This window comes from Lactuca saligna, chromosome 4 (genome assembly GCF_052625555.1).
Source record: "Lactuca saligna cultivar CGN05327 chromosome 4, ASM5262555v1, whole genome shotgun sequence".
Lineage (NCBI taxonomy): Eukaryota > Viridiplantae > Streptophyta > Magnoliopsida > Asterales > Asteraceae > Lactuca > Lactuca saligna.
The window spans coordinates 297,299,178-297,325,033 of record NC_136420.1 but is presented as its reverse complement, the minus strand read 5'-3'; the positions used below and the strand labels follow the sequence as shown (position 1 = coordinate 297,325,033).

Here is a 25,856-nt window from a genome sequence, read left to right as displayed (position 1 = left end):
TTCGGATGCGGATATTTTTGAACACCCCTACCCGAGAGCAGTTCATCGATCCGAGACAGCCCCTGTTGTCGTGAATGAAACAAAAACACACAAGACCCCTCATGTTGTTCCTGTCAATGTCGATGGATCTGTTGCAGCAGCTAAATCTCCGGTTGCAGCTCCGGTTTTCTCAGCCTCTTCTCATATGGCTGCTAATTAAAGGGTAAGGGTTGCTCCAGTGGATTTTTGCAGGACGGTTTGGAAGGATGTCGCGTGTGGTTGATTTAGAGGTTTCCTTATCTCATCCTCCAGGTTTCTCAAATTTTGTGGGACAAGGGGATTTTCCGAAGCCTCAATCACTAATCAATCTTTTCTTAACGAAATTCAAAAGACTTTAGATATTGGTAGATCCTTGGGTTTTAATACTGACGGGTGCTATAACCGGGTGGAAGAAATTATACAAGGTCATGTGGATGGACAAATTGTTTCATGAGTTGTCTTTTCATCAATATTCAAGGAGCGGGATATAGGGATAAGTGGGTGTGGATATGTTCCCTTTGTAAAAAACATAAGGTGAATTTCTTGGCAATTCAAGAATCGAAAATGGAAAACTTGGACTTGTTTACGATTCGTTCTTTTTGAGGTAATATTTTTTTTCTCATGCTTTTTCTCCGTCTCATGGAGCCTTGGGTGGTATCATTGTTATTTGGGACCCGAGCTATATTACTCAAAAAAAGGTGGTGAGTTATGTTTTTTTGTCGCGGTGGAGGCGAGACTAGATCGGGGTTGAATATCATACTATATTATAAAGGAAACATTTTCCTTTCACCACATTCATTTGAAACACCCATGTATTTTTCCTTTCACCATATTCATTTGAAACTCCCGTGACTTTCCAATTTCTTTCTAATAATAATTATAAGTTGGTTAATAAGGTTAAATAAATATCAAACCTAAAGTATAATCATATATAAACTTAATTTCAATATTAAAATAATATTTTTATTTATACTTATAAAATTTTGTATTTTTAACTTTTAACATATTATACTTAATTTATTAGTTGTAAAATTTTTGTTGGATGTAAACCATTATCATTTTAAAGATACAATTTTGGAACAATTTAAATAAAAATTTTAAATTATTAATTTGAATATAATATTACAGGGTCAACTTAAATATAAATTTTAGTTGAACTTAAACAACCCTAAGAATATTTTGTAAATAGTTAAAAATAATTAATTGTAGTGTCTTTCTAATAATCTTTATAAGTTGGTTAATAAGGTTAAATAAATATCAAACGTAAAGTGTAATTATAAATATACTAAATTTTAATTTTTAAAATAATATCTTTACTTCTACTTATAAAGTTATGTCTTTAACTTTTAACATATTATATTTAATTTATTAGATTTAATATGTTGTTTTATGTAAACCATTATCAGTTTAAAGCTACAACTTTTAAACAGTATGGATAAAATACTTAAATTGTTAAGTTAAATATAATATTACAGTGTCAACTTAAATATAAATTTCAATTCCACTTAAAAACCAAAAGAATATTTTATGAATAGTTAAAAGTGATAAATTGTAACGCTAAATGCAAAAGCTAAATTGTAATCTCAATTTAACTAAAATATTTCCTAAATATATTTTTATAATCGTTAAAAGTTTTCAAATAAGTAGCTTAAAATAATTTACAATAACAATAGTTAAAAATAAGTCTATATAAATGATTATATTCCTACCTTTAAAATCAAAAAACAATGTTTGATGTTTTAAATAATTATAATGATAGAAATTAAAATATTAAGCAAATAAATTTTAAAAAATTAATTAACAATAACAACAACTATAAATAACATTAAACCATATATTATATTTAATTTTATTCATGTATAACTCGCGGGTAGAATTCATTCAAATGATTGAGAATATGAAGTTATAATACATGTATATGTTATTATATAATTCAAAATAATCAATATATTATACCAATTTAGTAAACGAATTATTATATCAAATTTAACAACATTCTTGTTGCTATATTTACAAAAAAACATTTATTTGTAAAAACTTCAACTATATAGGTGTTTCTGCGCAACACGCGGGCATTCGCCTAGTTTTGTTTATTTTGGTGTATGCTCCTCAAGAGGTGAAAGTAAGAGAATTATTTGGTTGCAACTTCTTCAAATGATTATCGCTTTTTCTGGTGAATATATTATTATGGGAGATTTTAACATTGTGTGGGATGAATCAGAGATATTAGGTTCACAGATTAATATGTCGACGGCTTCCTCATTTAATAATTTTATTGAACAAGATGATTTAGTTAATATTCCTTTGGGAAGGCCTAGATTTACTTGGAGTGATAAGTGGGGGTCGAAGTTCAGTAAGTTTGATAGATTTTTGTCCACATATGGAGTTATCGGTTATTTTCCTCATCTTATGTGTTTGGTTTTAGATAAGAAAATCATCGACCATCATCATATTCTTCTTGTGGAGCATAAAGTTGATTACGGGTCCATCCCATTCCGACTCTTTTATTCTTGGTTCAATATGGATGTGTTTGATGATGTGGTTAGGGACTTTCGGTTGCAGGGTATGGGTTCTAGTAATCTGTGGGTTATGTTTAAGAAAAAATTGCAAAATCTCAAATCTAATATTTATGTGTGGAATGCTTCTTCACGTGATCAGTTAGGCAATAAAAGAAAGGAGTTACAAGATCTGCTTGAATCCATTGATGCCCGTCTCATGGTTTATGTTGATTCTGCTTCCCTCCGGGAACAATAGGTTACGGTTCAGATTAATCTCAATGACTTAGATCACATGTCTCATATTGACCTAGCCTAGAAGGCTAAAGTTCAATGGGGTATTAAGGGGGATGAGAATTCTGGGTTTTTTTCATGGCACTGTTAATTGCAAGATGCGTCAATTAGCTAATCATGGTGTTTTCAGTGATGACGTTTGGATGGATGATATGGGCCATGTGAAGGAAGAATTGCAATCCTTTTATCAAACTCTGTTTTCTCAGCAGGAAGGGAATAGGCCTAAAACAGATTAGTCTTATTTTTCTTCTCTTTCAGAGTCTCAACTTCAGTTCATTCAAGCTCCTTTTACTCGGGAGGAAATCAAAAGGGCAGTTTGGGATTGTGGTTCTTCTAAAGCCCAAGGTCGAGATGGTTTCTCTTTGGATTTATTAAAAGATATTGGTACCTTTTGGAGGATGATGTGGTGGCTTTTGTTATGCATTTATTTAGTTACTATACCATTCCTAAGGGATACAATGATTCTTTCTTTACTATTATCCCTAAAGTCAGGAACCCAAAGACTGTTCGTGATTTTAGAACTATTAGTCTAATTGGTTGCCAATATAAGATTATTAGTAAAGGTTTAGCTAACAGACTGGCGGAGGTTATTGGTTTTGTGGTCAGCTTGGAGCAATTTGCTTTTATAAAAGGCAGACATATTTTAGATAGGTTGTTTCTTCTCAATGAGGTGGTTGCTTGGTGTAAGGCTTCTAAAAATCCACTTTTGGTGTTTAAAGTGGATTTTGAAAAGGCCTATTATTCTATGTCGTAGGACTATCTTATTGAAATTACACAAATTATGGGTTTTGGTCCTAAATGGTGCGAGTGGATTTTGGAGATGTTAAGTTCTACTAGAGCTCCAGTTTTGGTTAATGGCTCTCCTACGAAAGAATTTCATATTCAAAGAGGCTTGAGGCAGGGTGATCCTCTTTCCCCTTTTCTTTTCATTTTGGCTGTGGAGGGTCTTCACGTGGTTCTTGAGAGGGCCCGTGTGTCTGATGTTTTTATAGGGATCTCTATTGGTGACATTTAGTTTCCACATCTTTTGTATGCGGATGATTTTTTTGTGCTTTCACCGTAGAATCTTGATAAGGCTGCTCATATTGTTCGCTTTTTCGATGTTTTTTCTTGGCTTTGGGTCTTAAAATCAATTTGCATAAAAACAAATTGATTGGAGTTGGTGTTACCCCATTTCAGGTTGCGGATGTTGCGAGATCTATGGGTTGTGGTTCTGATTCTCTCCCATTTATTCATCTTGGGGTCCATGTGGGTCATAATATGAATTGGGTGAACGCTTGGTCCTATGTTATTAATAAATTTCATAGTAGATTAGCGGGGTGGAAAGCCAAATGCCTTTCCTTTGGTGGTCGACTTACTTTGATCAAGATGGTTCCTGGGTCAGTGAGCAACTAGTTCCGAGGGCAGCACCTATCGCCAAGGCGCCTTATCGCCTTGCGCCACCAGAGATGCAGGAGTTATCCTCACAGCTTCAGGAGCTGCTGGGGAAAGGGTTTATTAGACCGAGTAGCTCACCTTGGGGAGCGCCGATCCTTTTTGTCAAGAAAAAGGATGGTTCACACCGGATATGCATTGATTACCGGGAGTTGAACAAGTTGACGGTCAATAACCGTTATCCGTTACCGAGGATCGACGATCTGTTCGATCAGTTGCAGGGGGCGTCTTGGTTCTCCAAGATAGATTTGAGGTCGGGGTATCATCAGATGAGGGTTCGGGATGAAGATATCCAGAAGATGGCGTTCAGAACTCGTTATGGGCATTACGAGTTCGTGGTGATGCCTTTTTGGTCTCACCAATGCACCGGCAACGTTCATAGATCTAGCCATGTCGAAAATACTTGATACCCGAATTACCCGCCCGATTTTTTCGGGTATTGGGTAAATTTTTCCGGGTAATCGGGTTACCCGATTTTTTTGGGTCGGGTCAAGGGTACATTTTTTGGGTTTCGGGTATACCCGAATTACCCAAATTATTTTAAATTTTTTTTTTTTTTTTTTTTTTTTTGTAGAGCTTGTACTATGTAGCAAGTATTTGATCACGCTTAAACTAACTATCATTATTGTAAAACATAAATATATTTATTATGACAATACGACACTAACACGTTCTTTAAAACTTAACTGTTTTCTAAATTATAGTTTTTATTGCAACTAACAAACTCATTATCTTGACGAAACTTTAGAACATGGAAAAACTTATGGCTACATTTATCTGAAACATTTTAAACTTTTAAATTAAGACCTTTAGGTATTTGTTTTTTTAACATCTTATTAGATTAGATTTAGTTGTTAAAAAATTACTTGATATCTCATGTATTATTGACTAAAAAATCTCAATGTTCAAAGCTTGAGTAACTTCGTTTATGTTTCGTTTGTTTATATAAACAAGACTAATAAAGCACGACGTATTTAAATTTATTTTCAGGTGAAATTCAAAAAAAATTTTATATATTTCGGGTAATACCCGAATTACCTAAACCCGACCCGATACCCGAATTACCCAAACCCAAATTACCCGAATTTAGTTTGGGTAGGGTAACGGGTAATTTTTCTAACATGAAAAACCCGAATTACCCGACCCGAATTACCCGAAACCCGAAAAAATTACCCATTCAACACCCCTACATGGATCTCATGAACAGGGTGTGCAGGACAATGCTGGATCGGTCGGTGATTGTGTTCATTGATGATATTTTTGGTGTACTCGAGATCTAGAGAGCAACACGAGGAGCATCTGAGATAGATTCTCGGGGTATTGAGGTCGAAGAGGCTTTTCGCCAAATTCAACAAGTGTGATTTTTGGTTACGAGAAGTCCAGTTCTTGGGACACCTCGTTAACCAGGATGGGATATTGGTCGATCCGACCAAGATTGAGGCAGTTATGAGATGGGAGGTGCCGAGATCACCCACCGAGATTAGAAGTTTTCTAGGGTTGGCCGGCTATTATCGGAGATTTATCAGGGATTTCTCCAAGATCGTCGTGCATCTCACCAGGTTGACCCGGCAGGGTGTTGCTTTTTCATGGGGTCCGGAGCAGCAGACTTCGTTTGAGACCCTTCGCCAGAGATTATGCAAAGCCCCGGTGCCAGCCCTCCCAGAAGGGATGGAGGATTTTGTGGTGTATTGTGACGCATTGATATCGGGGTTGGGTGCAGTACTTATGTAGAGGGGGCATGTGATAGCGTATGCATCGAGGCAGCTGAAGCCTCATGAGACAAGGTATCCCACCCACGATTTGGGGTTGGGGGCAGTGGTGTTCGCCCTCAAGATCTGGCATCACTATTTGTATGGGGTTCGGTGTACCATCTACACGGACCACAAGAGTTTGAAGTATTTGATGGACCAGCCCAATCTGAATATGCGCCAAAGGAGATGGCTAGATGTGGTAAAGGATTACGATTGTGAGATCCTATACCACCCGGGCAAGGCTAATCTCGTAGTTGATGCCCTGAGTCGTAGGGCGGAGAGCGCCCCAATTCGAGATATTTGCATGCGGTTGACAGTAATGACTCCGGTGTTGGACACCATTCGGGAGGCCCAGGTAGAGGCCGTGGGACCGGAGAACCAGAAGAGGGAGCAAGTGATCGGGCAGGTGCCGGAGTTCATTACGGATAGTCGTGGGCTGATTACCCTTAAGGGTTGGATTTGGGCGTGTACGCAGGCGGAGCGCGCACCACCTTGATGGAGGAGGCACATAAATCAAGATTTTCGATCCATCCCGGGGCCACTAAGATGTATTTGGATTTGAAGAAGGATTATTGGTGGCCATGTATGAAGAGGGATGTAGCATGGTTTGTTGAGAGGTGCTTAACCTGTCGCAGGGTTAAGGCCGAGCACCAACGACCGCATGACATTTTGCAGCCACTTGAGGTTCCCAATGGAAGTGGGAACAGATTTCTATGGATTTCATCACCCGGTTGCCGAGGACCGCCAGGGGTGTTGACGCAATTTGGGTGATCATCGACCGGATGACGAAGAGCGCTCACTTCCTTGCTATCAGTGAGAGCTCTTCTGCTGAGAGGCTGGCAGAGTTGTATGTGAGAGAGGTGGTATTGTGGCATGGAGTGCCGATCTCGATTGTATCAGATCGGGATATGCATTTTACTTCCAGATTCTGGAAGAAGTTCCACGAGGAGTTGGGCACGAGGCTGCATTTCAATACTGCTTACCACCCGCAGACGGACGGACAGAGTGAGCGGACGATTCAGACGCTCGAAGACATGCTTGGGGCATGCGTGTTGGACTTCGGAGGGAGTTGGGACACATATCTGCCATTAGCTGAGTTTTCTTATAACAACAGCGACCATTCGAGCATTGGTATGCCTCCCTTTGAGCTGTTGTATGGGAGGAGGTGTCGGACTCCCATCTGTTGGGGAGAGGTACGACAACGAGTTATGGGCAGCACTGAGATAGTGCTTCAGACGAAAGAACAAATACAACAGGTCAGGCAGAGATTGTTGACAGCTCAGAGTCACCAGAAAAGTTACGCGGATAGGCGACGATCCGAGCTCAAGTTTCAGGTCGGGGATTTTGTACTCCTGGAAGTGTCTACTTGGAAAGGAGTGATTTGATTTAGGAATAGGGGCAAGCTGGGACCCCGGTATATTGGGCCGTTTAGGGTGATCGCGAGGGTGGGCAGAGTAGCATATCGTTTGGAGCTACCTGCGGAGTTGGGCCAGATTCATGATACCTTCCACGTGTCTCAGCTGAGGAAGTGTATAGCCGACGAGTCGGCAGTGGTACCGTTGGAGGATATCCAGGTGGAAGCGAGTCTGAATGATTTTGAGAGGCCGATCACAATATTGGATCGGAAGATCAAGGTTCTAAGGAACAAGGAGGTGCCCCTGGTTCAGGTCTAGTGGCAGCATCGGAGGGGGTCCGAACTGACTTGGGAGCTAGAGTCGGAGATGCGATAACAGCATCCGGAGTTGTTTTCGACATGAGACTTCGAGGGCGAAGTTTGGTTCTAGTGGGGGAGAATTGTAACATCCCGAAATTCAGGTAAAGCTATTTAACCCTTCTCCTTTCCCAAGTTGTCAAATTAAATCCCTTAAGTGACATGTTAGGCTTGTGAGTACGCTAGGCGTACTGAGGAGTGCGTTGCGTGTACTCACACGCTTAATTTTGGACGTGGACTCGCCTGGGTACGCTGGGCGTACCCAGGGTTATGCTAGGCGTAGCGAGCCCAGATGAAAACCCTAATTTGAGGCTTGTACACTATAAAAGGAATGCTATGGCCTTGACCTCAGCCTCCATTCCAGAGAGTGAAACAGCTGAAATTGAGACTTACATTAGGCGTAACTCTCAGTACGCGCAGCGTAAGGGGTTGAGACCCCGATTGTGGTTCGCCGTCGTACGCCTCGCGTCCAGAGAATGAACGCGCCGCATACTACCTCCTATTGACTTTCGTTGACTTTTAGGGTTTTGGTCAACCTTTGGACTTTTGGGCCAGGGAGGGGTAAAATGGTCTTTTACCCTTTTGTGGAAATGGTAGAGTGGATTTAATCTAGCCTTTGAGAGTCGTTATTTATTTAAGAGTATTGTTATGTGTTTAAGCGGGGGCTAGACCAGTACGTTCGAGTGCAAGACTATGCGAGATACCGAGGTGAGTCTTCTCACTATACTGTACCTGGAAGCGTACCTAAGTGTGACCAGAAGGTCTTGTATGCTATGAGATATATGTGCTATATGTTGATATGTGATATGTATGTGTTATGTATGCTATGTATGATAAGGACCGGAAGGTCAAGATGATAAACGGAAGGTCATGAGGTTACGGACCAGAAGGTCGATACGAGTAGGACCGGCAGGTCTACCGGGATTCGGGACAGAAGTCCCCTGAGACACTTGTATTGGAAGGTTCCACAGAGTTATGGCCTGGAAAGGCGTATGTGTTGTATGTGGTATTTTGGGGAACTCACTAAGCATTTATGCTTACAGTGTTGGTTATGTGTTTCAGGTACCAGTGAGGATCGTGGGAAGGCGCCGGCTTGATCAGTACACACACATGAGGAGTTTTAGATATTATGATCTTGGGATGTGATGTTATGAGTTGTTATGTGATACAATGACATTTTTATAACAATTATGAATGAAAGTGTGTTTTTAAAATGTGAAAATTTGTTTTGAAATTTACGTCGTTACAATTTAAAGTGTTTTAATTTAAGTATAATTCTGCAAATGTTGATAAAACTCTGATAATTCTCATAAATATTATATATAGAAAATACATGTCATTAAAGATGTACATTTCCAATTTTCCACCATATAAAATCACATAACTTAAGGAAAATGTGTTAACAACAAGGAACTGTATGACATTTATGTAACACAAGAGATATCAATGTTAGGCAAAAGGTTCACATTCATTAGGTTCCTAAAGGTGCAATTCGGGGTTAGATCAATTAGGAGGAATTAGTGACATATGGATTGGAAATTATCATATTTTCACATATGGTGTGAGGCTTTCACATAATGACAATCATTTTCCCCAAGTGACCATTCGATTGCCTTGTTATTTGTCCAAACACAAGATTAGTGGTGGCTCTATGATTTAGGAGGTTGCTAAGATATATGCTAATGCAATCAAGGGTTAGGAGGTGTTGTAAAAGGTGGGCAAAGACATGAGAAACAAAAATGTATTGAGATTGTGAAGTCAATCATGTTGGTAGTTCCTGAATCGACATGTGTCACATTAGGAGATGTGAGAGGCTCATTTGTAAGGATGAGTTTTTAACCGAAAAACCAAACTGAAACTGGTTACTGGTATTCGGACTGGTTCTGTACTGGTTTACATGCCTATCTGTTTTTGATTAATAATTTATACATGTTATTAAAGAATGAAGGTTTTTTTTACCTAGAAATCAATTATGTTGGCGAACTATGGCCTTAGATTGATATTAAAACTTGTAGTGATTGCACGAAGTTTAAGCAACATGATGTGGTTAAGAGTATTTTTAAGGCGTTTATACTTATTTCAAAGAAGTTCTATGTATGTTATATGATGGTATGGGTAATGGTTAAGGGTCTTCCACTTTGTGCATGAACACTGAAAACATTTAAAAGAGTTGTGAGCTAACTGGGGCCAAGTGATGTTTTCGGATGAAGATGAAGATGAAGATGACACCATCTCCTTGAATAAGAATGGTGACTTTATCTTCAACACGAAGGTTGAACCAACGCTGAAGATTTTTTAATTACTATGTAGATTTTCGTGATGAAAATCCATAACTAAAAGAGAAAGAGTTTTAGGAAAGAAAAAGGCATTTGGGTTTTTAAGAAAGAGGCTTGATGAGTTGGATGGACTTGATGAGTCCTCCTCTATAACACCATTTATGGATAACGATTGAGTTGGATGGACCTCATCCATGCTTGGATCATCACTCTAAATACATCCTTGGAAAATTCCTAACAAAATAACCATTCTCTCACACCCCTAATACACATACATAACTTTCTCCTCAAAAATCAACTTAACCATTTGATTATGATCTTGGGACCTCCTTTAGGATTACGATCAACATTGTTTTACTATGTTGTGAACTTATGTCTTCATTTAGATGTTCCCAATCTACACAATATCAATTGCCCGGAAGAACCAACATGCATCACCATCCAAAAACTTAAACATCAGCGGTATAAATGTTGATCTTCATTCCAACTATTTATTCAAGAAGTTCATATGTGCTTCTTCCGTAGCGGAAACCTTGACATACCTAAACACGTAAAAAAGAACACCATTAACCATATTGTGTTATTTAAAACATGAAGCTATCTTCACTATACTACATTCTTCCAAAAGGAGTCCAAACATGCTTTGTCATATTTCATCAAGTTGAAAAAAAAAACATAATCATAAAGAGATACTTAAGAATATAGTATGATTTTTCAATGATGATTTATGTTGGACTAAACCATCCATAACTATTATTGTAAGAAAAACTACTATAATAAATGAAGATAATTTTATCACATGTCAATCTCTATTGAGTTTTGATACTTGTTATTTTGTGATAATTTTTAAATAAATAATATCCACATATAAATTTATAGTTTTTTTTTTCAATTTTTAAAATTAAAAAACCATATAATACTTATATTTATATATGTAAAGTATTAAATATTATAATACTTATAACTGTATATATAAAGCATTAAATATAATAAATATGATAGTAAATTGCAATTAATATGTTTTTTTTTTCATTTTTTATTTTAAAAAATACTTATTATTCAGATTTTAATATTTTATTTTTTTAATCAATCCATATAATATACGGATTTTACACCTAATCTTGATAATATAGTGTTCTTAAAACACTAAAAAAACTGTGACAACAAACTAAAAAAACACCAAAGTGTTTTGATCTAAAGTTTTTTAATTTAAGTAGTGTCTAATAATTATATTTAACATTACAAACAATGTTGATACTAGATTTTATATCTAAAAAAATAAATCAAATAAATATTTGAAATCGGTTAAAATAAGTGTTAGAAGAGTAAACTATTTTTCCTATTTTATGTTTTTTCAAAAAAAAAAATGTTTTAGACGATTAATTCCATCAAATCGGTATACACAGGTTTGTCAATTGCATACAAAATATACAGCTATTGATTTCATCTTTATGAATCTTGCAATTACAAACCCTAGATCGAACTCTACAAACAACATCCAGATGATTAATATCATATACATAACCTAAATTTTATGCAAATTATTTGAACTGTTTGTTTTATGGATTTAAAATTGCGATTTTGATTATTACCCAATTGCGACTTTAGGGCTTTTATAGCTCAATCAGTACGTAATTTTAATTTTGTTATGATTTCGGAACAATTCGAATGTTAACAAGTTCTTCGAGTTTCTTCTTAGGGTTTACAGATGTCATTACCAGATGAATTATGGAGGTTGATTTTGGAACTTGGAGTCGAAACTTCATCGTTAACCTACAAAGACATTTGTTGTCTTTCCATGGCTTCCAGACGTTTAAATCATCTTTCAAAAGAGGACAACATTTGGTCAAAATTACTCTCTTCTGATTTCCCTACACTCTCTTCATCTTCAACCTCTACTCCTCCCAAATCGATCTACCAAACCAGATTCGAAAAAGACAAAGCAAAACAACTTTTAGCAGAAAAACGCGCTGTCCTAAGACTCGAATCTCAGATCCATGAACACACAAGAAAAGTACACGAGATTGAGCTCCAATTAGGTGACGAGAATGAGAAGATCAAATCCGCCATTGATGAGTTGAAGAACTTGCGGAAAGTGAAGGAAGCTTCGAGTGCTTTGAAGGTGTGGCAACCGGAGATTGTTCATGGAAGGCATAGACAGATCGTTGAGCATTGTAGTGTACCTGTTGACTCGAGGATTAATGTGTTGGATATGGAGATTAAGCTTTGTAGACAACAGATGATTGGGTTTTTGAAAGCTCGAAGAGAAGAAAAGGGAAGACTTGAAATGGTGAAGGAGAAGTTATTGAAGGTGAAGTATCGATCGTTTGAATGTTTGGAAAGAAGTAATGTTGATGATGAATCAAGAAAGTGTAGAACGAATTTCAAGAAAGTGAAAAGAGTGGAATAGTAATATTATGTTGTATGTTTATTATTGTTAGAGGTGTAATTTGTGTTTTTTTAAAGGGATATTGAGTTTGAATATTGGTTTAAATACTTTTGGTTATCAAAGGGCATAGAATGATAGAATACATCATCTTACTTTTTTTTTAATCAATAGCAAAAAAAAAGTGTTTTTTTAACGGATAATAACAATATGTAATTTAAAACTTGTAAGATTATTGACCTATAATGGTAACAGATTTATGTTAAATTTTGCATAATAGAAGTGTCTTTGCATTCTTTCAACATATTTATATTTCCACACTTACAATAGTAACAAAACATATTTTTTTAGTAATAGCAATATGTATGATAAAACGTGTAAAATTTTTAACTTTCAATTACTTATAACTACTATTAATGAAATATATAAATACATTGATATTAAGGTTGTCAAGATTTAGATTTTACCTAAAATCGTTTTTCAGTAAGTTTGAAATCATAAGATCTTCTATCAAACTGAAATAGTTATTGGTTTAAAAATTTTAAGCACCATCAATCTATGTGGTCACACATTTATATAAAGTTTGAGATGATAAGCTTTTAAAAGTTAATACATAAACTTTAAATGTAACTATCTAAAAAATGTCATTAATATAAAGTTTGAGATGATAAGTTTAAAAGTTAATACATAAACTTTAAATGTAACTATCTGAAAAATGTCACATTTATATAATTTTTGAGATGATAAGCTTAAAAGTTAATACATAAACTTTAAATGTAACTATCTAAAAAATGTCACATTTATATAAAGTTTGAGATGATAAGCTTAAAAGTTAATACATTAACTTTAAATGTAACTATTTAAAAAATTTTAAATGAAAAATGATTTATTTAGTATGGTTATTTTTGCTCTCAAAGTTCTTTTACCATGAAAGCAAAAAACATGACTCCAAAGTTACTTTTGCTCCCAAAGTTAAATGGAACGTTCGGGAGCTTTTATTTTTAGCTTTTGAAAAATCGTTCGGTTTAAACAAAAAATTTCATTCTGACAGTAGTGGCTTTTAGCTTTTAATTTAAATAAAACGTTCCAAATCTAAAAATTAATTCATATAATGTTTAAAAAAAAATATTATTGAGCATTTTGAATTAACTTATAGAATTGCCCTTAAAAGTATATTTATATATTTACCTGTTTTAAACAATTGTCTTTTTATTTAATTTTACATATTTCAAAAACTTCAAACTACTTTTGCCAATACTGATATAACAAATAAAAACTACCTGCTTACCCCATACCAGCTTCAACTACCATCTACCATCTAGTTTTGTAAAAGACACCTTAAATTATTAAACAAAATAACAAATCACCAAGATGCCAGGCTCTATGTAGCTTCAAGCGACAACAAATGCTCGATTTCAATGTCTATAAACAAGTCATGAGACTCAATTTCAATCTAAACGATAAGTAAACAAGGCTATGCTTTGAACTTATGAATTGATATATGAGATTAATTTTCTAATGTTAAGAAAATCTTTAGAGTTTACATTTTAACAAAAAAGACCAAATTAAAGATTTGAATCTAAACAACACTTCTGATATTACAAATATATATATATATATATATATATATATATATATATATATATATATATATATATATATATATATATATATTTATATTTGCTACTCTCCGTTATTTAACCATTACTAAAACATCATAAAATGACATTATTACAACAAAGAAGTATACAACACTAAAAATTGTATACAAAACAATGCTCATTATAGAACAAAGGTATAATGAAATTCAAACTCCCAATAAAAAGACATCTTTTGTTCATTAATTACATGTTTTTAGCTCTTGTTTAACTTCTTGTATTCCCTTGAAAAAAAAAATGTTAAGATGAAGCGGTGTCGTTTTCTTTCTTAGCTGTTTCTTCCTCGAGCTTTTTCTTCCAATATTCATCCACAGGAGGTCCAAAGATTGCTTTTCCAGAGACAATTCCAATACTAAAACACATAAATCCAACAAACTTAAGTTACATTATTACAATTTACAAGTTCAAGAATCATCATACTTTTGACATTTTGTTCAAATGTGAAATGACCAAAAAGGACATTTGGTAGATGGGGTGTCACATACTTAAATGATATTCGTTTTATCTCAGGAAAATATCAGATTGTAGATTTGAAACTTGTTTATTAGGGTTTTACCTTCAAAGAGAAAATTCTAAAGAACAAAAAATGCAATTGAATAGAACCCTAGCATAAATTACTAGCATCAAACAGTGAAACGTTTAACTTAGGGCATTAGAAAGCCTCAACAAACTCATCATGAATCGGATTTCGTTTTATCAAGATAGGAATATCTGTTTCCCATATTATCAACGTAGATTGCAAATCAAAAGTGTCTTGCTTTTAGTGTGACATTGGTAGGTTCAAAGATCAATTCAATAAATAAAAAGAACATTTTGTTAAGATCAAGGCAAGGAGTAGATCCAGATGAATTGAGTTCATATACGATAAAGAGAAGAACTTACACAACAGCTCCAATAACCATGGGAAGCGACAGGAACCTCCTTCGATTGAACATACTATCTGCTAATGCGCGATCTCGCGCGCACACACACACACAAATCCCCGCTTGAGATTCTTTCTAGGGTTTAGAATTTTAATGGCGAAAGAATGAAATGGGTAATTGGGTATTGGCGTATTGGTCGGGTTAACTGAAAACCGAAGTCGAAGCTTTAGATTTCAACAGTAATGGATCGTGGAGCATTTCTTGAAATCAGATTGAACCATTGAAAGGCCCATTTGTCAATTCGTGGATAATAACTTAAAAGTAAATGAAATTTCAACTTTATTCATGTTTCGCTATTATTTTTTTTTTATTTTTTTTTTTAGTGTTATGATTTATTTATGAATTATTTGAATTTGTTCATATTTTACCTTATACGGGTAAAATATAAATATTTCATATAATTCATGGATAAATTAAGCACGAAAATTTTTCAATGACTAAACATGAACTAGTTGAAAGTTTGTTAATCTTTCAAGTTATTATAATTTATTGTAATCATTCCTTAGTTTATTTTGTCGTGTGTTGTGTTTGTAAGGAGTATTACAGAATAGAATGTGTATCACAAAAACATATTGTAGTTCATTACCAAGGTTCTAAAAAGCTCATCATAGCTCCGCCATTGCACGCCACGGCTCCAAGGCTTGCACCTGCCATTAAGCTTTGCCAAAACGCCGTCTTAACTCATATATGTGTATAAAAATGAATAATAGTTAAAAATACATATAAAAATATTAATTATATAGAAAATTGATGCCTTAAGTCACGTCTTACAAACATCATGACTCGCCAATGCTCGAAAAAGCTTGAGGCTTGATATTGTCGCCAAGTCACGTCTTACGTTATTTAGAACATGGTTCATTACTTTAATCCTAGTCAATGAGATAAAATTTTAACTAGAGTTTCTTTATTCACATATAAGTAAAGGGCCAGCCCACAAAGAAGAAATAATCAGTAGAGTTTCACAAATATAAAAGGACACATATATAAGCAATAAACAAAGAAAAAAAAATCAAAAGGAGCATGGTGAGAATGTATATAGAGAACCAACATACAAATAAAAAAAGTTAGATGCAAGTAATAACTAGGAAGAAAAGTATCGACAAGACAAGTTGAAAGTGAAAAACAGTGAAAACTAGGCAAAATACACAAACAATGTAAAGGGAACTAGCACTTAGACTACTCATGTACTACTCCACGACCTTGATCTTATGCATCCATACTCTCTAACCAAAGCTTATGTACTTGCACAAAGAAAACCTCATCCAAATGTAACATTGCATTATCTTCAAGCTTCTTTATCATATGTTCTCTCTTTTTCTCATGATCTACAACGACTGTCTCCACCATGTGGAGTGAAAACTATTTTCTATGTCCTAAGTATACGTATGAAACCACCATAATCTTTGTTTCTTCAATTTCTATGTGATTAATTCATTTTTATTGTATTTCAAAGTGTTGTTTTTAGCAACTTACACAATAAAGATATATCACACGATTACTAAAAATCCTCATTTTTGTGGCCTTCATATTTAGCTTGTGTTCATTCTTATAACATTTAGAACCATTTACAAGATAATGACATGAAAGGGTAACAAACTTTCAACTGTTCACATTTAGTCATTGATATTTTTTCATGATTGATTTACCCTTGAATTATTAGAAATTATTCACATTTTACCCTTATGACTGGTTATAGTCGGCTACAAGGGTAAAATGTGAACAATTTCAAATAATTTAGGGATAAATCAAACACGAAAAAATCTAGTGATTAAATGTGAACAAAGTTGAAAGCTCGTTACCCTCTCAAGTCCTTATCCCTTAAAAAACTTTAAAAACATATCCCATTATGCTCTAATAACTCTCAAGGTTTTGAATAATAAACATATAAAAGACTACCTAACTCTTTTATAATATTAAAATTCCTCAATTTTAGTGTGTATGACATAGTAATATTTTACGAAAAAGATAAAATGTCTACTTAAACAAGACAAGATGCACATTACATAAAACTGAAAATCTATTAGAATAAACATTACTTAATACCTAAAATTCAATATAATGCTAATTACATTTTACTTAGACATTAAGTTATACTTTAATGTTATATATATATATATATATATATATATATATATATATATATATATATATATATATATATATATTAGTTTATAACCCGTGAGAATCACGATTATAAAACTAATTAAATTTTTATAGTAAAAACTCAAAATTATTAATCAAATATTTTAAATAAATTATTAATTAAGAGATGTTTTTATTAGTTATATGAAATTATAATCGTTGATTCAAATAAATATGTAAAATTAAATTTTAATATATATTAGACATTTTTTATTTGTGAATTAATTAAACAATAATATAAAATTTAAATTTAAAATTTAAAATAGAGAATAAATACATTGACAAATAGCATCACATTAATGATGATGTCTAATAAATTTAAAATAGAGAACTAATAGATTGACAAGTGGCAACACATTAATTAAGATGTCTAATATGATGACACATGACAAAAGAACTATTCTTTTATTAGTATAAAGAAGATATATATATATATATATATATATATATATATATATATATATATATATATATATTAAAAGATACATAATAGAAATTTAGTAAGATTAAATAATTATTTAATTAAATAAAGATAGATATTAAATGATTTCCATAATTGTATGTATATTAAATGATATCTATAATTATAAATCTCTTTTTTTATAGAAACTAATTAAATTCGTCATTAATGTCAGCAATAACATTCTTTCAGAATGAATTCGCATCTAGGCTTCCATGTATGGATTCGTGTTTTGTTTATGGACTCATTCACTTAAAATACAACAAAATTGGATAGAATATGAACAATGAGAGCGTATTCTACTAGAATACACTCTCATTATGTTAGAATATAGTATCATTCTTCTAGAATAAACTCTCATTCTACTATAATACACTCTCGTTCTCTATGATCTAGACAACTTTATTGTATTTTGAGTGAGTGACTCATTAAACAAAATACAAACCCATACATAAAAAACTAAATGTGAAATTGTGAATTCATTCTGAAAGAATATTATTGTTGATATTAATGATGAATTTAATTAGTTTCCATAAAAAAGAATTATAATTATGGATATCATTTAATATACATATAATTATGGAAATAATTTAATATCTATCTTTATTTGATTAAATAATAATTTAATTTTTACTAAATTCTTATTGGTGCATTCTAGCACACAATATATGTGAGAAATATATTTGAACCTAGTTCTATATATATATATATATATATATATATATATATATATATATATATATATGTGTGTGTGTGTGTGTGTGTGTGTGTGTATATATATATATATATATATATATATATATATATAGGCAAAAGTGAACTCATAATCAACTCATCATTTTTCAACATCAAAAACAACAATTTTCTCCAAATTGTGCGTCTAAGCCATATCTAGGCTAAAAAAATGATTTGATGATTTTTTTTGTATAACTGCTAATGAGCACAATCATCAGTCATATGGACTGCTAATTACTCATCTGCAATCTATATAGTTGTTGGTTGTGCATATCTACAGTCCATATAACTCATGATTGTGCTCATCAATAATCCATATGACTGCTGATCGTGCTTAAATGCAAATTTCTAAAATAAATAAAAAAATTGTCAAATCTTTTTTTTAGCCTAGATATGTCTTAGACGCACCATTTTGGAGAATATTTGTGTTATTGATTTTGAAAAATGATGAGTTGATTATAAATTTGCAAGTTGTCACACCCCCAAACCAAGGATGGCGGAAACATCCGGGGGTGGAGGACTTCATGTATAGTATCATAACCACAATTTCAATAGTAATTTAAGCAAACACAACCAACATATATATAATTGAAAAAGTTACATCACTTGTATGAATTACATGTTTCAAAATCAATTACAATATGTTGACAAATTATATGAAAAGTTTGATGACCTAACGTCCCATCCTCAAAAGCACTTGATTATCTATTTAGTGATTTCCTGAGAATACAAGTTGTTTGAAAAGTGTCAACAAAAAGGTTGGTGAGTTCATAAGTTTTTGCTATAAAACTTAATAGAAGTCTTTCTCATGTAAATGTCGCGTTTGTTTCAGAAAAATCCGTTATTTTCCTTAAAATCCGTATAATGTAGCCTTATGACCAAAGACCAAAATGTATAAGAAATCATTCTTAGTTAGTAGAAATGTCATGAGTTTGAATTGATATAAAAAGTGAATTTAAATCAACCTAAAAACTACTTAGGTTTTATGAAATCCCGTAAACTTTATGAATTGTTATCTCCCTATGTGAGTCGCTATAATCATACTATGACTATGTGAAGCTGCCACGACGTTTCTCAGGCGTCGCGAAAATAAAATGACATTTGTCACCCGTAGACCTGCAGGTCCCACTGTAGCTAGCAGCAAGGTGTGGGGTGTCCAACCCAATATAGATCTATATACAAGTATCACGTTCTCCCTCCAGGAGACTTTAATTATAACTACCAGGAATTATATTCCGCACTCGGACGTACGGAAAAAGAGATTGTATCACAATTTAGGGTAACAAGTTTACGTATAATGTGTGTGAGTGTAAATCTTTTCTGTATGAATGTACCCTTTTAGTACGAGTGTGTTATGCAATATATATCATAAACTATACCTATTATGGTTTATCTAAAACGTTTGTAATATGTAAGAACTCTTTTATGGAAATGTATTAGTGTTATGAATTCATTAAACTATACTTTTTATAGTTTAATATACGTGTTCTAAAATGAATGAATAATATTTATTATGAATGACTTAGTTTCAGTTCATGATGATAAACTAACAAAGAAACACATTCAATAATTAGAACTTATGATTATACACTTTGTTCAACATAATATAAAGTGTTATGATATTTACATGCTGTTGGCTAACTTTACCCATTCTGCACTGTTTTGGAAAAATCATACGAAGTCGAAAACTACATCCGTAAATTCTGAGAGTTCACAAAATGTGTCTAGTTTACTCATAATTTTTATCACGATTTTTAATGATCTCCAACTTGGGTGAAAAAGTCCATAATCACAGACTGGTCCAGATTGTTGTTTGAAATGATAGGCAGTTTTGTAAAAATCACCATAAATTGTAGAAAAATCGTATGGAGATGTGCAAGTAGTCATTTTAAAGCTAAGAACTTGAACTATTTGCACCTTGTACAGTTTTGAAAACAAAAATGTTTATGATGCCCAAAATAGTCCGTGAATGGAGTTGAACTTTTCTGATGAAAGCTGTTAGAAAATTTTAGTTATGTTCTTGGTGTTTTAACTTGTATTCCCCCCCCCCCCCCCTTAAAAACTTGAGAAAAAATGAAAATATAGGGGTATGAACTCACCTTAAGTGATTTCAGTAGATGATTATTGAAGAATGGAAGTGTTTAACTCAACAACACTTGGAGATGCCTTGAAGATTTTCGAGAATCTAACATCATAGTTATGGAGTTTGTGTAAGTAATCAATGATTTGAGTAGAATGAAGTGAAATAATCATAAGGAGGATGAATTATACTTACTAAGAGTGGAAGAACACTTGAAAATCATCCTTGAATCTCGAATTTGGTGGAGAAAAAGTTTAAGAGAAAAGTGGTGTTTGATACTTAGTGAAAGGAGAGCAAATGAGAGAAATGAGGAGAGAGGATGTTTGTTCCAGCTCTAAAAACGTGGGAATGAGTGGAAATTGAGTGTAAGGGACATTGAAGTGACCTAGGTAAGGTGGGGAGGTGTTGGCTGGTCATAGAGTGGGTGTGGGGTGGTTGCTTGTGACATAAGTTAAGGCAAGGTCAACACTCCACCTTAAATAAATCCCCTATTAGATCTTTATTATTTAGATAATGATTTCATCAAAATATGTTTAAATTATGAATATTTAGGGTTTATTATGTTAAAATATAATTTCTGGAGAAAATCCTGCTTTAAAATCACGAAAAACGGGCTTAAAATGTTAAAAATATCAAAAATGGGCTAAAAGTGACAAAATTCCGAAATCTGGCCGAGTTTCGGTCTTCTGATGTTGAAACCGAGAGGAGAGAGGGCAGAAACCAAGAGGGGAGGAGAAACCGAGAGAAGAGAAGGGAGGGAGCAGAGACCGAGAGGTGGGAGAAGAGAGAACAGAGACCGAGAGGAGGGAAGAGAGAACAGAGAGGCGCGAAGAGACAGAGAGGAGAGAAGGAGACAGAGAGGCGAGAGGCGAACAGAGACAGAGAGGCGGGAGAAGGTGACAGAGACTGAGACTTGGTCTCAGCTACAGGGATTCGGTTCTCCGGGTTCAGCCAACAGAGACTCGGTCCGGTCCTGTTACTTTCGGTCCTAGGTCTCGGCCTTAAGGAGCTTCGGCTCCTTGAGAAGGGTTTCGGTTCCTTAGGTCCATTTTTCTCGTTTTTACCCTGTTTTAAGCTGTTTTTGACCCGGTTAAGGGTCGGAATGACCCGAATGATTCTAAAAAGTTACAAGAAACTTTTGGGAGAGATTTGGGAGAGATTTCACATACTTGGAGAGATTTGGGAGAGATTTGACATTCTTGGAGAGATTTCTCATACAAGGAGATATTTGAGAGAGGTTTCACATACATGGAGAGATTTGGGAGAGATTTGACATTCTTGGAGAGATTTCTCATACAAAGAGAAGTTTGAGAGAGATTTCACATACTTGGAGAGATTTGGGAGAGATTTGATATTCTTGGAGAGATTTCTCATACAAAGAGATATTTGAGAGAGGTTTCACATACTTGGAGAGATTTGGGAGAGATTTGAAATTCTTGGAGAGATTTGGGAGAGATTTGACATTCTTAGAGAGATTTGGGAGAGATTTGACATTCTTGGAGAGATTTCTCATACAAAGAGATATTTGAGAGAGGTTTCACATACTTGGAGAGATTTATGAGAGATTTGACATAGGGAGAGATAGAGTGAAGATGATTGAGAGAGGTTCCATGTGTGACAATTATGAGTGTTTGGCTCCTCAATGTAAGGTTCTTGAGCCCCGTTAAGTCATGATTAAGGATCCTACACACTCCCGATGAATATGCAACATGGTTTTTATCAGTTTAGTTCATTGATTAGCACTAAGGCTTAGGAAATTTTAACACAAGACTTTTCCCAAGTGATGTTTTCCCATTAATATAGCAAGTTATACAGTATGAACATAACACAAACCCTAATACACAAGGTTTAATCGAGTTGACCGGTTTGACTTGATGACTTGACTTGACTTAAGATTGACGATTGTCACACAAGTTCATATGCTTTTTTTTGTTCTTAGAATAAGTTAGCTATATATATATATATATATATGTATATATATATATATATATATATATATATATATATATATATATATATGGTGAGGTTCAATAGAGAACTATTATTAGCAAGGAACTAAGAAACCAATTATGACTGTTGGAAATCATAATGATCATCAGTCAAGGGAATGAGTACACTTATACATTGGATGCACATACACTAGATTATAAAATAAAACTCACATCTTTATAAAAGAACCCACCTATTTTTCGTTTATTTTTTTTAAGCCATGTTTTTTATTGAAAAAAACCTCGTGCATATAAAGAACGCCGAAAATGTAGTTGAAACGAAGAAGTTATGGTTGTTGGATGTTGAAGTGGAAATTAGGGGCTTTTGAATTACACAGGGCGTAACATGAGTTTAATGAATTACACATGGCATAATTTATGTTACGTAGGGTGTACTCTAGGCAGATCTAAACCCTAAATCTTCAGGTTTGAGACCTATTTAAGGGTTGTAACTTATGGAAAACCCTCTCATAACCAACCTCCATCACCTAAGATTATTCTGTGAGAAACCCTAGCCTCTTCTTACTTGTTTTTGAGCCTTCACTTCATTTATGAACTTATTTCTCCATTAGAAAGTGGAATCTTGAAGAACAAGGTGGTGGAAAAGTGTATATAAGAAGGGTTCAAGTAGAGATCCAACAAGCTTGCTTCATTTTTGGACCATTGTGAGTACAAAACTTCTATATTGCTCATTAATTTCTTAAATCTTGCTATTGGCCATTTTTTCCACTTTTTGGTTCTTTCATCTTGTGTTTAGGAGTTAAGGCAACTCCAACACATTTTAAGCTATATGTAGCACTATTAGGACTTACTGGACTTGGAAAGTTGTTCTTTGGTGCTTGTTCATTATGTCATGCAAGTTTAATTAGCATTTTGTTTTTGTCATTTTAGTGCATAAAGTTCATATCTTGAAATTTTATGACCTTGTTATGGATAAAGTTGGAAACTTTATCCATCTAAACTTCATATTGATTTAGATATGAAGGTTGCGGACTTGGACTTAATGGATTAAGTTGAGAAATATGCATTTTTGGTCACTTTGAGACTTAAAGAGTAGATCTTGGTTGTTTGGACCATCCTAATGGATAAAGTTGGAAACTTTATCCATTATGGAGCTATTAGGAACAAGTTCTGAGAATTGGATGGTTAACTTTCTATATTAAACACTTAATAGGAAAAGTTGGACAACAACATATTACATGGGGCGTAATTCGGCTACGTAGCGTGTAGCCTCATTTCCACATTGTAACGACCCAAAAATAAAGGGAAATTTTTCATTTTAATTATAGCCAAAACGTAGATATCATTTATTCCAAACATTCCAAAACATCAATGATTAAAACATTTAACAGAGTTCATCCCAAAATCATTCATTACGGAAAACATGGGTGTGTGCACTGCGATCAAGTCGAGCCCTTCTTTCCAAACTGATGATACCTGAAACAAAAAACAAAATTGTTAGCGCGAAGCTTAGTGAGTTCCACAGAGCATACCCCACACAATCCACATAACCATATAATACATACTAGCTATAAGAGCTACATAAACCATATCATCACATAAGCCATGCATATAAACATATAGGGATTGCCATGGGCTCCCCCACATGGTTTGATATCCAACTGCCACGAGCTCCCCCAGGGTCTTCCATGAAAGTATCACAAAGACAACTAGCATATCACATACCGTCAGAAACAACTATCATACCACATGTCACATAATCAACTAGCATATACAAGCCAATCATATAAACATATAAGGATGTCGTGGGCTCCCCCAGGGTCTTACTCCTATGTGCCATTGGCTCCCCCATATAGTCTTATATCCAATTGCCACGGGCTCCACCCGGGGTCTTCACATATCTAGTCAATAAGTACTAGCACATTCTTATATATATATATATATATATATATATATATATATATATATATATATATATGCATACCAGACATATCAGTAGTGAATCCACAGTAAACACTACAACTAACTACATGGGCCGCCCTTGGTGCCTTAGACCCATTGGTATGGTGAGGAGACTCACCTCGAATGCAGAAGCTTCCTGAAAGAAATCCTTAGCTACTGCCCTGTCTACTTCCGAAGCTATCAATACCGATCAATATACCCAATTAGCAATCGAGTGCCATACCATAATCCTTAATCCATACATAGGGTAAAATAACCATTCTACCCGTGGCCCAATATAATCCCAAACTAAGGCCCAAACCCAAAACCAAAGCTTAACACTATAATATCTATAAATCCATCAATGACCCAATTTACAAATTGGGCCCAAACCTCTACATGGGTCTTGCCATGAGACCCAATCATTCTTTTCACTCCCACACACTTAACATTCCAATGATCCAATAATAATTCTCCAATGGCCCAAGGACCAAGCCCATTGCGCCCAATAAATATAAAGACTCCTACAAGGCCTATTATATGGCCCAATTTTCAGTTGGGCCCAATCCCTTCACATGGGCCTCGACCTACGGCCCAATAATGCTTCTCTACTCCATAATCCTGTTTCCAATTAGCCCATAACGGCCACAACAACCTAATTCAAGAATTGGCCCAAACCGAGGACCATAAATATGAAGTTCAATTCTATGGCCCAATAGGCCCAAATCTTTTAATATTGGCCCAAAGGTAAATTCAGGCCCAACTATCAACAAATACAGACCCAAAACTATTAGGTCCCAAAGGTATGAAGTCCACTAAGGCCCAAGTCCTCCTAAGAGCGTACACCCATCGTTTCTCTTCTGTATGCTTAGCATATTCGGCGAAAGGTTGTACGCGTAGCGTACTACATAGTACGACTAAAGTAAAACCAACTTATGCAAAAAATCCATTAAGTGCTTAATACTTGAAGACTTTACGTCACAAACTTAGATCTAGGTCGTTTGATGAGTCCTAAGGCATAAAGTTGACAACTTTATGCCTTTGTATGCTCCAAAAAGACCAAATAGCATTCTATTTCCATAAAAATGGTCTTAACTCTTGCATGAACCCATTAAGAACTTCAAGATGGCAATTTTTTATCTTAGGGGCTCAAATAGCACTAAGGGTGGTAACCATAAGCCTAAGAATCAGATTTGAACCATAAAGTTGCCTAAGAATCGGATTTGAACCATAAAGCTTCATCCTTGGGACCAAAATGAATTAAAACTCACAAATGAGAGATCTAAGATATAAATGGTTAAGTTATGAGCTTTATACCTTCATCATGCTAACAATGAGTCACAAAAGCCAGATCCGTAAGCTTCTCCTTGATCCCTATCTTTACATCAAACTTCACCTTCTTAGAATGGGTCAAATACTCCAAAAATGGACTCTATAAGCTCAAAATGCCACCATGAATGATTAAGGATGATTTCTAGGGTTTTAGAGGGTGGAGGATGAAGATATTAAGGTTAGGTTATGAGATAAGGAGCTTAAATAGGGTCTACGACCCTAAAATAGGGTCTACGACCCTAAAATAGGGTTCTGATCTGACCAACGTACG

At 34.3% G+C, this 25,856-nt stretch overlaps 1 protein-coding gene and 1 long non-coding RNA gene across 2 annotated transcripts; one reads left to right on the top strand and one right to left on the bottom strand.

The window, feature by feature from the left end:
- The first annotated feature begins 11,353 nt into the window (after positions 1-11,353).
- Positions 11,354-12,526, top strand: LOC145043835 (F-box family protein). Its single transcript, XM_078992598.1, has one exon. It carries the CDS (start codon positions 11,688-11,690, stop codon positions 12,387-12,389), a length of 702 nt encoding a protein of 233 aa, XP_078848724.1. The 5' UTR covers positions 11,354-11,687; the 3' UTR covers positions 12,390-12,526.
- A 1,554-nt stretch (positions 12,527-14,080) lies between these two features.
- Positions 14,081-15,048, bottom strand: LOC145039217 (uncharacterized). Its single transcript, XR_013679797.1, has 2 exons — positions 14,906-15,048; positions 14,081-14,375 (listed from the first exon to the last, which is right to left on the bottom strand). It is a non-coding gene; the product is annotated as an uncharacterized LOC145039217 (long non-coding RNA).
- Between the last annotated feature and the right edge of the window lie 10,808 nt (positions 15,049-25,856).

What these genes read in the sequence shown, in the direction of transcription:
- LOC145043835 (XM_078992598.1), top strand. Translation starts at nt 11,688, where the DNA reads ATGTCATTACCAGATGAATTATGGAGGTTGATTTTGGAACTTGGAGTC.